This window comes from Lepidochelys kempii, chromosome 4, assembly GCF_965140285.1.
Source record: "Lepidochelys kempii isolate rLepKem1 chromosome 4, rLepKem1.hap1, whole genome shotgun sequence".
In the NCBI taxonomy this organism is placed as follows: Eukaryota; Metazoa; Chordata; order Testudines; family Cheloniidae; genus Lepidochelys; species Lepidochelys kempii.
In genome coordinates, this window is record NC_136383.1 from 55,411,905 (window position 1) to 55,424,264 (window position 12,360).

General features: G+C 38.0%; 1 protein-coding gene across 8 annotated transcripts in view; it reads left to right on the forward strand.

Moving 5' to 3' along the window:
- Positions 1-12,360, forward strand: part of ARHGAP10 (Rho GTPase activating protein 10) — a 259,804-nt gene that overhangs the window by 127,170 nt on the left and 120,274 nt on the right. For all 8 annotated transcript variants that reach the window (XR_012158590.2, XR_012158592.2, XM_073341321.2 and 5 more), the window contains 3 exons: positions 3,055-3,161; positions 4,992-5,086; positions 11,936-12,017. Coding sequence is in view for 6 of the 8 variants with exons in the window: in XM_073341321.2 (XP_073197422.1) it covers positions 3,055-3,161; positions 4,992-5,086; positions 11,936-12,017 (284 nt within the window). In the remaining 2 variants the exon portion in view is untranslated. The remainder of the gene's footprint in view (positions 1-3,054; positions 3,162-4,991; positions 5,087-11,935; positions 12,018-12,360) is intronic.

The following is a 12,360-nucleotide window of genomic DNA, read 5'->3' on the forward strand; positions in this document are numbered from 1 at the left end:
GCAAGGTGACAGTAGTCTTAATACCTTCTTGGTGGCCAAGACAGTTCTGGTTCATGATGACTCTCCAGATGTTTTCCCTCCCCTGCATCTACCTACTGTCATAGAATGGGGGTAGGACCAACAATCCAACCCAGCGTTCCTCTCCCTGGCTTTTGGATGGGCAATAAATTTAGAGAGAATCCTGTTTGAAGGTTCAAGCTATCATTCCAAATAGCAAGAATTCATCTTTGAGGAAGTGCTGCCAAATGGAAGCATTTTCCCCCTCAATTTTTGAGGGGTAGGCATTTGACCCGAATTTCAGAAGTGCTGAGCAGTATTGACTCTCATGGAAATTTAATGAGACTAGTCAGTGCTCAGTACCTCTGAAATCAGGCCAGTTAAATTTGAGGATTGCAGCTCTTATTCCATAGTTCAGCTATGTGCTTTCATTCTCTAGCTGTGTTCTTATTGTTTAATAAAGTAGGCTGGATGTTGGACAGCAAATATCATGAATCCTGTTGTGCTGATACACAGATGTTATTCAAAGAACATCCTATTAATGCATTCCAGTACACACAATCCAACTTTCAGTGTACTTAAATTACTAATAAGTTGTAGTGATCTTAATCCTGGACAAATGGCTGTGAATTCAAATGTTGGCTTTTAAACAAGTCTAATCATTTTAAAAAATCTGATTTAAAGTTTTAAAAATATGCACACTCTTAATGTTGAGTTTTATCTAACCTGAGGCTGGTACTCTCTCAATGCGTTAATAATGGTGATTAATTGCATAATCAGAGGAACATCTTGTACGATGCAAATGAGGGCATGTATAAAGTGAGTGTCTCATGTATTGAAGATTCTACATACTCCTTGAAAGGATTCAGAGTCATTGCTTCATACTTCTGACTCTATTACATGCTCGTCCTGAAAAAGTGTTTTAAACTCACCAATAGTGAGGAATCATCCCGATGACTCCATTCTCTAAGAAAACACTGTTTTGGGTCCTTGTTAACTTTCTTTTCCTAGTTTGCCTTAAAAATAATTCTCAAATAAGTTTGTGTATTTTAATTTTTTAAATGCCTTTCCCCCATCCGTAGATCCCAAATGTGTAGATTTATTTTTGTTTCAGTGTAAGCATTGTCAGCTAAACTATAGAAACTATTAAGGCACATCGATTCTTTTATATCAAACCCAAAATCACGTGAAAAGGTTTAGGGGTATTTGTGGGAGTTCAGGAATCTTGGAGAGCTAGTGCTGCCCAGACTGTATCCAGCTGAGTGCTGGATTGGCAGCTGACTAGGAATCTGGGGGCAGCACTTTTTTCCCCCACCTGGTCTCCTCTTTACTATAGGTGTGTAGTCTATGTAGACGGCATATCTGGGCAAACAACATGACCAGCTTACACTTCTGCTCAAATCAGTTTGGAACATTACGTGCTTGGATGTAGTCTCCCTGGACTGCACCCGAATTTAATTGACTGTCCTTTAGGCATTTCTGCTACATGTGTTCAATAATAATGAAGTGCCTATAGTAGATAAATGTGGTACCCAGCTACTTCACAATATCAGAATAACCAAATTTATTAAAAACATCCTGATCCGCATTTAAAAAAATACTCTGTGGTCCGAAACAGTAAAGAAATATAAAAGTATAGTCTCAAGGCTGACTGGACCAAAAAAAGCTATGAATATGAATGTGATCTCACTAAATTTAGGGTTTGACCAGGATCAGATTGGGTGGGAGGAAGGGCTGATTCTCCCAAGCTGTGCTTACTCACCACACTGATATGCTGAGGTCTTGGCTCCCTTGCTAAGATCATATGCTGGGCTGGACTCTTGCCTTCCTGAGTTTCTGTCCCAGCAAATAGTCAGGTTGCAGCAGTAAAGGCTCCTTACTACTGACAAGGCAGGAATTTCTGCAGTGGCAGTTCCTGCTGGTTCCATTGTCAGTTGCTCTCTGCTGGGGGAAGTGATGCAGTAGCAAACTGGGCTTGTTTTTTTATGTTCCAGCTCTGCTGATGAGCTCTGCTGATGAGCTCGCCACGCTGACCAAACAGGAAATGAAATTCAAAAGTTCTTGGTGCTTTTCCTGTGTACCTGGCTCATGCATCTGAGTTGAAAGTGCTGTCCAGAGCGGTCACAGTGGAGCACTCTGGGATAGCTCCCAGAGGGCAATACCGTTGAATTGCATCCACACTACCCCAAATTCGACCCGGCGATGTCGATTTCAGCGCTAATCCCCTCGTTGGGGAGGAGTACAGAAATCGATTTTAAGAGTCCTTTAAGTCGACAAAAATGGCTTTGTCGTGTGGACGAGTGCAGGGTTAAATCGATCTAACACTGCTAAATTCGACCTAAACTCATAGTGTAGACCAGAGCCCAGTTTCTCTTCTAAAAGATGCAGGTGAGCATGAGCCATGTTGTAGTATTCTGTGGTATGTGTTTGACTTGCTGGCATTTCTTGCATTGGATAGAGTGAAAAATACCTATGGAACTAGATGTGCCAAATTCAAGTTACTCAAAATTTGTTTTTGTTTTTTTATCTCTTAATCTGAAATTCATATTGGAACTCAAATTCACTTATTCAAAACAGATTATCCAAAGTTCTGGATACCCTCACTTCCAGGTAGTTGGATAAGCAGAATTTACCTGTATATAATGATGTATCAGACAGCATTTTGTTTTAGAACTAGGATTATATGATGAGTTTACTGCTTAATTGCTTCTGAGCACACCTAATGTGCCCTGAAATTCCTTGATTTCATTCTAAGCAATTGTATGGGCAAAAATGCTTTTGTCTAGCAGTGAAGGAGGTAAGATGGAGATGCATCTAGTAAGAGCTGTTTTCCATTAGATTGTAAATATCAGTGAGAATAGAATACATAATGCAGGAGAGTACAGATCACTAAACACAGGCTAACATTTATTATGATTTGACAGCAATATTGCTCGACTTTGTAACTTGATACATTTAGGAATGTAATGATAGGTTAAGTAGATTTTTGTAACATGGGAAGAGCAGCAAAACATCTTAAATAATAAGACATAGTTAATGGTTTGATTTTTCTTTAAGGGCCTGCCCCATTTGGCTCCAGTTGGGTAAAACATTACTGCATGTATAGGAAGGAAACAAAGAAGTTCACCATGATCCCATTTGAACACAGGTCAGGAGGGAAAATTGTAAGTACATTTCATTATACTTCTTCATGCCCTGTATCTAAATGAGAGGATATGTTAGATAAGATATGTCAAATATATTTTTCATGCAGTTCACAATTTGCCCTCTAATGATATTAAGCTAAAATAATGGAATGGTTTAATAGATAAGGATTCCGTAGAAGTTTTAGTTGCTTAGTGTTGGAAAAGTAGAAAACATATGAGAGCTAAAATACACCTAATGTGCCTTTCATGTGTAGTTTTCACTAAGGGAATTTAAAGTTTTTAGTCTGATTATATCCAAGTGTGAACTGAGACAGTACAGTTGCATTAGGTTTCTCACTTATACTCTCCATCCAAATTTTTCTTCCAAGGCACGTAGACAGGAGAGCTGGCGGTGTGGGGAGGAGAGGTTAGGTTAGGAGGCTTTTAGATAATTCTTAAAATGGAATGCAATTTGCACGGACAATCAGAAAAATAATTTAAGCTTTCCTTGATAGCATCTAGAACATTCAGGGGTCAGTCCTCTGTTGGATGCTAAACCCTTAATTCTCATTGAAGTGATTGGAAATTGAGGGCACTCAGCATCTTTCAGGGCCTGGCATTCAGTGATGGCATTAGTATGAATGAAATATGTTTTTGTTACAGAAATAATAAATTTGAAGATGAAAAAGGCGTTTTAGATCTCCCAGTCAATCTTCCTGCAAATGCAGCATCCTGCCCTGTTTAGTTTTAATAGTCCTCAGGGGTTGGACCTCCATTGAAGATTATATCCATGCATGCTTGGTAGACAGGAGGATCTTTTCATCATTCTTAGTAAAACATATTTCTTTAAATGTGTTGGGAAAATTTTTTTTCATAAGTGCCTACATGACTTAGAAGCTTAAGTGCTCTTGGAAGTCTATAGCACTTAAGCTCCTAAGTCATGTAGGCACTTTTGTAAATTTACACTCTAACTTATTGTGACTGTAATAGGCTATTTTAGTTAACCTATTGAAATATGTAATCATGCACTACAAAGTTTCTAAAGAGACACCAGCAAGGCAGCTAAGCCAAAAAATGTGACCTGTTGTTCTGTCTGGCATTTGTCCTTTTTTGAAGATCTCCCCTTCTTGAACCACACAGTGTAATTTATTCTTTCAAACCAAAGCTTCATGCACCTAGAAATGTTAAAATTAATTAAAATGCATAACGTACTGTCCACCACACAAAACTAATGGCTGCATGTTCTGATACAGGAGAGTGCCTCATATAGCAGCTTATTGAAAATCAGTCACAGTTTATTTCATGTATTTGATTTTTGGATGCTGTATGGATGAGTTTGCAAATGTGCTATGAACACACAGTGGATTTTGAAGATAACACCTGCTATAAAACGCAAATTTCATGGTACTGTAGGTCCCTTTTTTGTCCTAACTACTTTAATTGTAGCCCTTTAAAGTGGAATTTGGAATATTACCACGTCTGGGAAAAAATGTTACAGTGAAAGTTTCTCTTACAATATGTCTGCATTGATGTTGCAATGGGTGCAACGTTCTGATTTTTTTTTTTACAATGTTTTTATTCATTTAAACTACAAAATTTCAAATAAAAGACGCACTGTATTGCTGCAGATGTATAAAATGTATAAAATAGCCTTGGTTTTTGAGGCTTCTGCAGTAACATGTTTAGATTTTAAAGACCTGAATGGCATCCATAACTGAATTCCATTGCATATGTCAGTTTCAGTCCAGCTTTTGCTTTTACTTTAATATAGGTTTATCATATTCAGGTTTCATCACTTGGCTTACAGAAGCTTTGGATTTCAGTTTTGTTATTACATCAAGCATATAAAAAAAATCTCTTTGTTTATAGGGTGACGGGGACATTTTCCTCCTTACATTCTGTACCAAAAGAAATATGGATACTATAGACAGGCGTTTCTGTTTTGACATAGAAGCTGCAGACAGGTAAGCTGGTAAAATACACTAAAGAAAGCATCAGGGTAAATGTTAATAATAACTTGGATTTTATATACTGCCTCTCCTTGCGAGGATCTCAGATGCATAGTAATAAAACGGCTTCCTGCAAGGAAATCATCATTAGAGGAATATCCAAGCGAGGCAGTCCTGGCTTATTGTTTAGCTTGAATTATCCAAAGTTATGAGGCAATAAGAATCTACCTTCAAATGCACGCACTGCCTGAGGTTTTCACTTGGAAGAAAAAGCATAAAAGAAATACATTCTTTCTTGGCTCATGCACTATGGTTCTTTGTGCACACTAGGAATGTGTACAATAATAATGATAAAGTGGTGGCTGTAACCTTATTTGAAGCACATATAGCTGTGATGGAAGACAAGGGTCACTATGGATTATCCATGCATTAATGGCCAAAAGACCAAATATTGGGTGCTCTGTTACTTCAACATTAGAGGGAAGAAGCCCATGGAGAATTACAGTTTCTTGAGATTTGTTGTATGCTGGTCGCTGAAATGAAAGGTATATTACAAAGCTACATTTTGGCTAAGTTAGAACCAGGCAATTTATTCTTATTATGGGATGCAAAGGCAATATAAAAGTAACATACAGTAGCACCTCAGAGTTACAAACATCAGAGTTACAAACTGACTGGTCAACCACACACCTCATTTGGAACCAGAAGTACAAAATCAGGCAGCAGCAGAGGACTCCCCTGCTCACCAGCCCCCCCCCCCCCAAAAAAGCAAATATAGTACAGTATTGTGGTAAACATAAACTATTAAAAAAGGGAAAATTTAAAAAGATTTGACAAGGTAAGAAAACTGTTTCTGTGCTTGTTTCATTTAAATTAAGATGGATAAAAGCAGCATTTTTCTTCTGCATAATAAAGTTTTAAAACTGTATTAAGTCAATGTTAAGTCTTAAACTTTTGAAAGAAGAACCATAACTTTTTGTTCAGAGTTATAAACGACCTCCATTCCCAATGTATTCATAACTCTGAGGTTCTACTGTACTAACTTTTCATTACAGGGCATGATACATCCCATACAGTGCTGCAGCCATCTCTCCTGTGTGATTCCATTTGCGTTCTACTGGGTTATCTCAAACTCAGGAAACTGTGTACTCATTTTGCTTATCAGATAAATCTAATATTTTAAAATATGTCAAATTTTATGTTTTCCACCTCAACTGGTCTTCATTCAGTGTGAGGGTGGGAGAATCCGGTTTAGAAGGCATTGTGATTAAAAATATTTCTTTGATCAAGATGTATTCCATTGGTTAATCAGTTCTCTCTCTGCACTGAACTGGAGTAGGTCTAGTACGAAATGCTACTTGGAATGTAGGAGAGTCTCATCAATTCCCAGTTATGGGTTTCAGGCTCCAAAATACTAAATTTAAACTGCATATTGGAGGTCAGCTTTACAGATGAGATGATCAAATATAACCCAAACTCCCTTACACTGATGCATCATTGGGTATCCTGGGGTAGAGACTTCCCAGTGTGCCTTGTGTCTGTAACACCCTATTAATCAGCATGATTAGAGCCCTGCACAGATACAAAATTTGTATCTGCATCCGATCTGCAAAAATGGTCTGCAGATATAAAATGGATATGATTTGCAGGGCTCTCTCAGCATGATTTAGTGGTTAATATGGAATCTGCATTTGTCTGTCTCTGACACATGCAAATTGTCATCTTTATTAAGCCCTATGCCAGGGTGGAACATGTTTATAATACCCTACCAGGTCACAGGGAATCTACAGTTTTTACTCCTAACTCTCTGTTTACTTCCATGAGTGTGGAGAAATCCATAGATTCTAGAAAAATGTTTTAAAATCAGAGCTGGATTATTTTTTAAAATGTTACTTTGCTCTTTGCCATTCTCTGTCACTCTGGCAAGTCTTCTGATGATGTGACACTGATGCATTCTTTGTGACCTTATGCACAGAGTAATCTGTCACTTTCTGTGATATTTCTCTAACATTTTTCTGACTTTGCCCTTTTGCAGCTCTTTCCTTCTAGGCCATCCAACTTACTCCCTGAGCTTGCCAATTAATGCCATTCTAACCTGGCATATGGTGTGAAAACTTAATTCTTCAAATTCTTCAGTCTTGTGTACTCATTGCCACTGAGCCGGAATGGAGCATGTTTGGCTGATCCTGCAAAACAATGTTTCATACCCATCTTTCCCCTGCAAAATTGAACCAACTCCTGTTCACTGTAACCGGTACACAAGGCTGCCTCTTGTGGTACTGAGATGTAACTGGTTAAAAGATAGGAAACAAAGGGTAGGAATAAATGGTCATTGCGGATAGTTCTCTGAAAACATCCACTCAATGTGCAGCAGCAGTGAAAAAAGCGAAGAAACTGTTGGGAATCATTAAGAAAGGGGTAAATAAGAAGACAGAAAATATCATATTGCTTCTATATAAATCCATGGTACGTCCACCTTTTGAATGCTGTGTGGAGATGTGGTCACCCCATCTCAAAAAGATATATTGGAATTGGAAAAGGTTCAGAAAAGGACAACATAAATGATTAGGGGTATGGAATGGCTGCCATATTAGGAAAGATTAATAAGACTGGGACTTTTCAGCTTGGAAAAGAGATGACTAAGGGGGGCTATGGCAGAGGTCTATAAAATCATGACTGGTGTGGAGTAAGTAAATAAGGAAGCGTTATTTACTCCTCCTCATAACACAAGAACTAGGGGTGACCAAATGAAATTAATAGGCAGCAGGTTTAAAACAAATAAAAGGAAGTATTTTTTCACACAATGCATAGTCAACCTGTGGAACTCCTTGCCAGTGGATGTTGTGAAGGCCAAGTCTATAACAGGTTAAAAAAAAAACTAGATAAGTTCATGGAGGATAGGTCCATCAATGGCCATTAGCCAGGATGGACCCAGATGGTGTCTCTAGCCTCTGTTTGCCAGCATATGGGAATGGATGACAGGGGATGGATCACTTGATTACCTGTTCATTCCCTCTGGGACACCTGGCATTGGCCAGTGTCGGAAGACAGGATATTGGGCTAGATGGATGTTTGGTCTGATCAATATGGCCGTTCTTATGTTCTTGTGTACCCCTTGTGGATGGAGGCTGTGCTGGCTACTCAGTAGAGGCACTGTCTCAGCTGGTGTAGGGGCTTAGCAACTGCCCTAGCTTCATTAGTAGCAGTCTGGACAGCACTGCTGTGTATTTCTCAGACATCTCTCTCACCAAAGTAGTCAAAAGACTAACCATTGGTCCTGGGTTTTGTGTGTCCCCATGCTTTGGATACAGGGAATGACCAATGATTTTTAGGAAAGAGTCTCAGGTTTAGCAATCAGTTGACATCTGTTTGTTTTCAAAGCTCTCGTAACAAGAAACTAACTCTCATTTTCTTTTAATCAGAAAGCTGTGATTGTCCTTTATCCTTATCAGAATCCAAGCTGTAGGTTTTATGGGCTCCAAAACTTGCCTCACGCTAACAACACTAGATACCAATTCTTCTGATTTAATATCTCGTGTCACGTTTGATGCTTTTCTACTTTCAAATATGCGCAACATAAGAATGGGTCTGTGCTATGGGAATCTATTTAATGCTTTGAAGTACTCTAATTTCTTGAGAAATAGTTAAACATTAATGTACTTGTTATGACAGTAACAGTGGAAGATGTGAGTAGTTTGAGTATTTAACATTTTTAGGATCAGTGGACAGATAGTACAAATTTCCTTATTTCATACTGTTTATATGTCTGCAACATGCATGCTTCTTTGACTTTGCAGTGAAACCTACACTTCTCCATAAAAAGATTTATTCTAGCCCACTGTACACTGGTTCATCCTGATAAGAGGCTTTTCATCACTGTAGTCTTATGTCCTGATGATGCAATAGACCTTGCCTGCCCAAGAAATTTTTTTCCCTGCATTATTAGCAGTTGATTTGGTTCCACCAGAAGTGGCAGTGGCGGAAGTTCTTGTGTAGGCTGTGTTCCCTGACTGCACTAACATTCCAGTAGTTTAACTACTTGTGGTGGTGGTGGTGGCAAATTTTAAGAAATGAAACCTTAAATATAGACCACCTTTGTGGAGGAGGGGAAGGAATAAATATCTCTCCGAGACTAGCTTTGTACCAATACAGAACACAGATGATTCTCTTGATACGCTGCTGAGGGTGGGGGAGAGAGTGTGTTTTAGTGCTTTCACTTCACTTTTGTAATTCTAGTGAAGAGGAGGAGCATTTGCATTATGTAAAAGCGATATACTGGGTTTTTACTTTCACTGATAAAATGGAGATAAGAGAAGACGTTGAAATATTATGTGGTCCTTTTGCTAGTTCAGCCATTTCCCTGCTTTTCTTTCCTTGCAGAATTATTCAGTTTTGTACATTTAGCATGGTTGAAACTGAATAATACTAAATGTCCAGTTTAAGCCCTGGAAAGTCTGTTTCTCCCTCCATCTCCCACATCTTACTTCTTCTATTCATATCTGTATTTTCTTATATTTAGCCACAAAGGGTATAAGATGCACACATTTAATGAATTCCTGCAGAAGGCTTTTTTTTTATGGTTTATTTTTATATCTGCTAGGGGGAAGCAGTGTTTTTCAGGAGAGTAGGATACCTCTTGTATGCACAGTGATCGTACCCTCACTTTAATAGATCTAAAGAGAAATGTTTATGCCATTTGCAGTTCGTTTCCATAATTATAATTGGCTCCCCTGAGTCTAGCATTGGCTCAGAGGAAGGACAATTAAAAAAAAAAAAATCTGAGGCAGGAAGCTTCCATTTACTACAGTATCTTGAATCCTTGGATTGTATGGGTATTTTGTCCTGATGTGTAATCCAAAGGGATGCACTGAGCAAGGGAGTAGGGCACCATAATTCCTATCTGCACAGTGCTATGCTGAAATTAATTTGGAAAACCAAAACTTAGTTCAGTAATTGGAAGGCAGAAAGAAAAAGGATTGAGGCATATCATATTTATAAATATGGTATTCAGTGGCAGGGTGTGTTAGGGGGCTTATTCCTTTACCCGCTTACTTCCCTCATCCTTCTCGCATGAACAGAGGGCAACAATACCCAAAGTCCAAAGGTGCAAACAATTTGATGTTCATTGGGGTGAACTTCCAGCAAGCATGATTCCAGTTTCCTTCCTTAGTGTCCCCCTTCCCAGCTCTGACACCACAGAGCCTTACCTGTGTCCCGGTTACCATTCCTCTCCCCCCCCCCCCTTGAAATTTAACTAACCAATCCTAATCATGTTATAACATGATTTTTAACCAATTATATTCCACCACCTTAATTAGTTTACACCCAGCAAAATTAATTATATAGCAGACAGAAACAATCACAGAACCAGACAGAGACCACGCCAATAAACAATAGCAAAGTGGGAACTATAATGACAAAACAATACAGAAGTGAGGATTTCACAACTACATCTATAAAGACATAAGGGTTTCCCAGCTGTGTCTATTGATAAGTGAGTTCTTACTGAACAGAAAACTATTAAACTAAACTTCCTTTTACATCCTCTAGGCTCTTCCCTTTCTCTGGAGGTGATAGATCAAATCACCTTTCTAACAGCCCCAGATTGCCTTATTTCAGTGTGACTAGTTTGGAATGTGAGGTTGTGACCATTCACTTCCCAGCCTGTGGCTGCCTCTGCTGCTTAGCCAAAGGCCTTAGCCTAAGCACAGGGCCTCAGACTGTCACAGTAAGAGAAGGCCCTTACACCAGCAGACAGTGATTTTGATTCTTTCTTGTATACCTCTATTACTAGCTAAGTGATAAGAATACACCTAAATTCTTAGAGTATAGGCCTTTACAGACAGGCCTGAATATCTATATCCTAACAGGGTGAATGTGATACACTGTTTTTAATTGGCAGGAAAGTAATTACTAGCATCACTACTCCTACTTCATTGCAGCTGTTAACTTCCCTTGCATTTGGTTTCTTTAATAAGCTTCACAATTATTTATTTTTAAAAGTTCAATCATACTCTATTAAAAAAAGTTAGATTTACACTAATCTCTATTTACTAATCTCTACATCCCAAAATTCAGACTTTCTTCACTCGTTAGAAAAATTTTAATAGCTGAATTTTGTAATGAGGTATCATATTAAGACTTAATTACTCTTTATAAAATGTACTATAGAATATTTACTAGAATACTCTAGAGTATTGGCACAAATATTTAAAACTGAACTCTACATTTCAAATAAATTAACAAAGTAATATTTTTGTACAATAGCCCTGATCTTATATATCTTGTATATCTTAAAAAGAAAAGGAGTACTTGTGGCACCTTAGAGACTAACCAATTTATTTGAGTATAAGCTTTCGTGAGCTACAGCTCACTTCATCGCATACATACATGCATCCGATGAAGTGAGCTGTAGTTCACAAAAGCTTATGCTCAAATAAATTGGTTAGTCTCTAAGGTGCCACAAGTACTCCTTTTCTTTTTGCAAATACAAACTAACACGGCTGTTACTCTGAATCTTGTATATCTTGTAATTCACAAAATTCAGTAATTCTCAGTTGTTGGTGAAATTAACAAACTTCTAGTTTAAATAAGTAGTTTAAAGTGGATTGTTATTTTTTCTCTGGCTGCCTAATTTGCAGAATGGCTGTTCACTTTGGAGATACAGTTGATTTCTCAGTACATCAATATTAAGGGTGAATAATGTTCTGTAATATAGCACACACAAAAAAGAAGTTTGTTCTTGGACAGTGAATTTTGTGATGGTGATGGGAGTGCCATTCAAAAAAAGGCAAAATTGATGTTATATGTACTGGCTAATAAAAAGACAAATATAGTTATTTTCCTTTATTGGTGTTCCTGTAGATCTGTTACTCCTGTGACCATGCAGGCATTTTCTGAGGATGACAGGAAGCTGTGGATGGAAGCCTTGGATGGAAAAGAAGCTGTAAGAATATAATACATGGATTATTTTTCGCATACAGTTATAGTGTAATGATGATCATGTTTTCTGCAGGGCTTATATGCCAGGATTACGTAGTTCTGCAAAATGATAGATTTACTGAAAGAGAGTATCAGTGAAATAAAACATTAGCACAGGATAGAGGTCTGTAAAGATTGTGGTGAAGCTGTGGTGTTTCATTTTTGTAACAGCAAAAATTGATTTTATAGATTCCATTACAATGATGATATCACTATTCTAGGTAATGGCTAGTGTAGACTTAATCACTTTTCCTGATAACAATCTAAACTATTCAAATAGACTTGCATGAGCAGTCATGTGACAATAT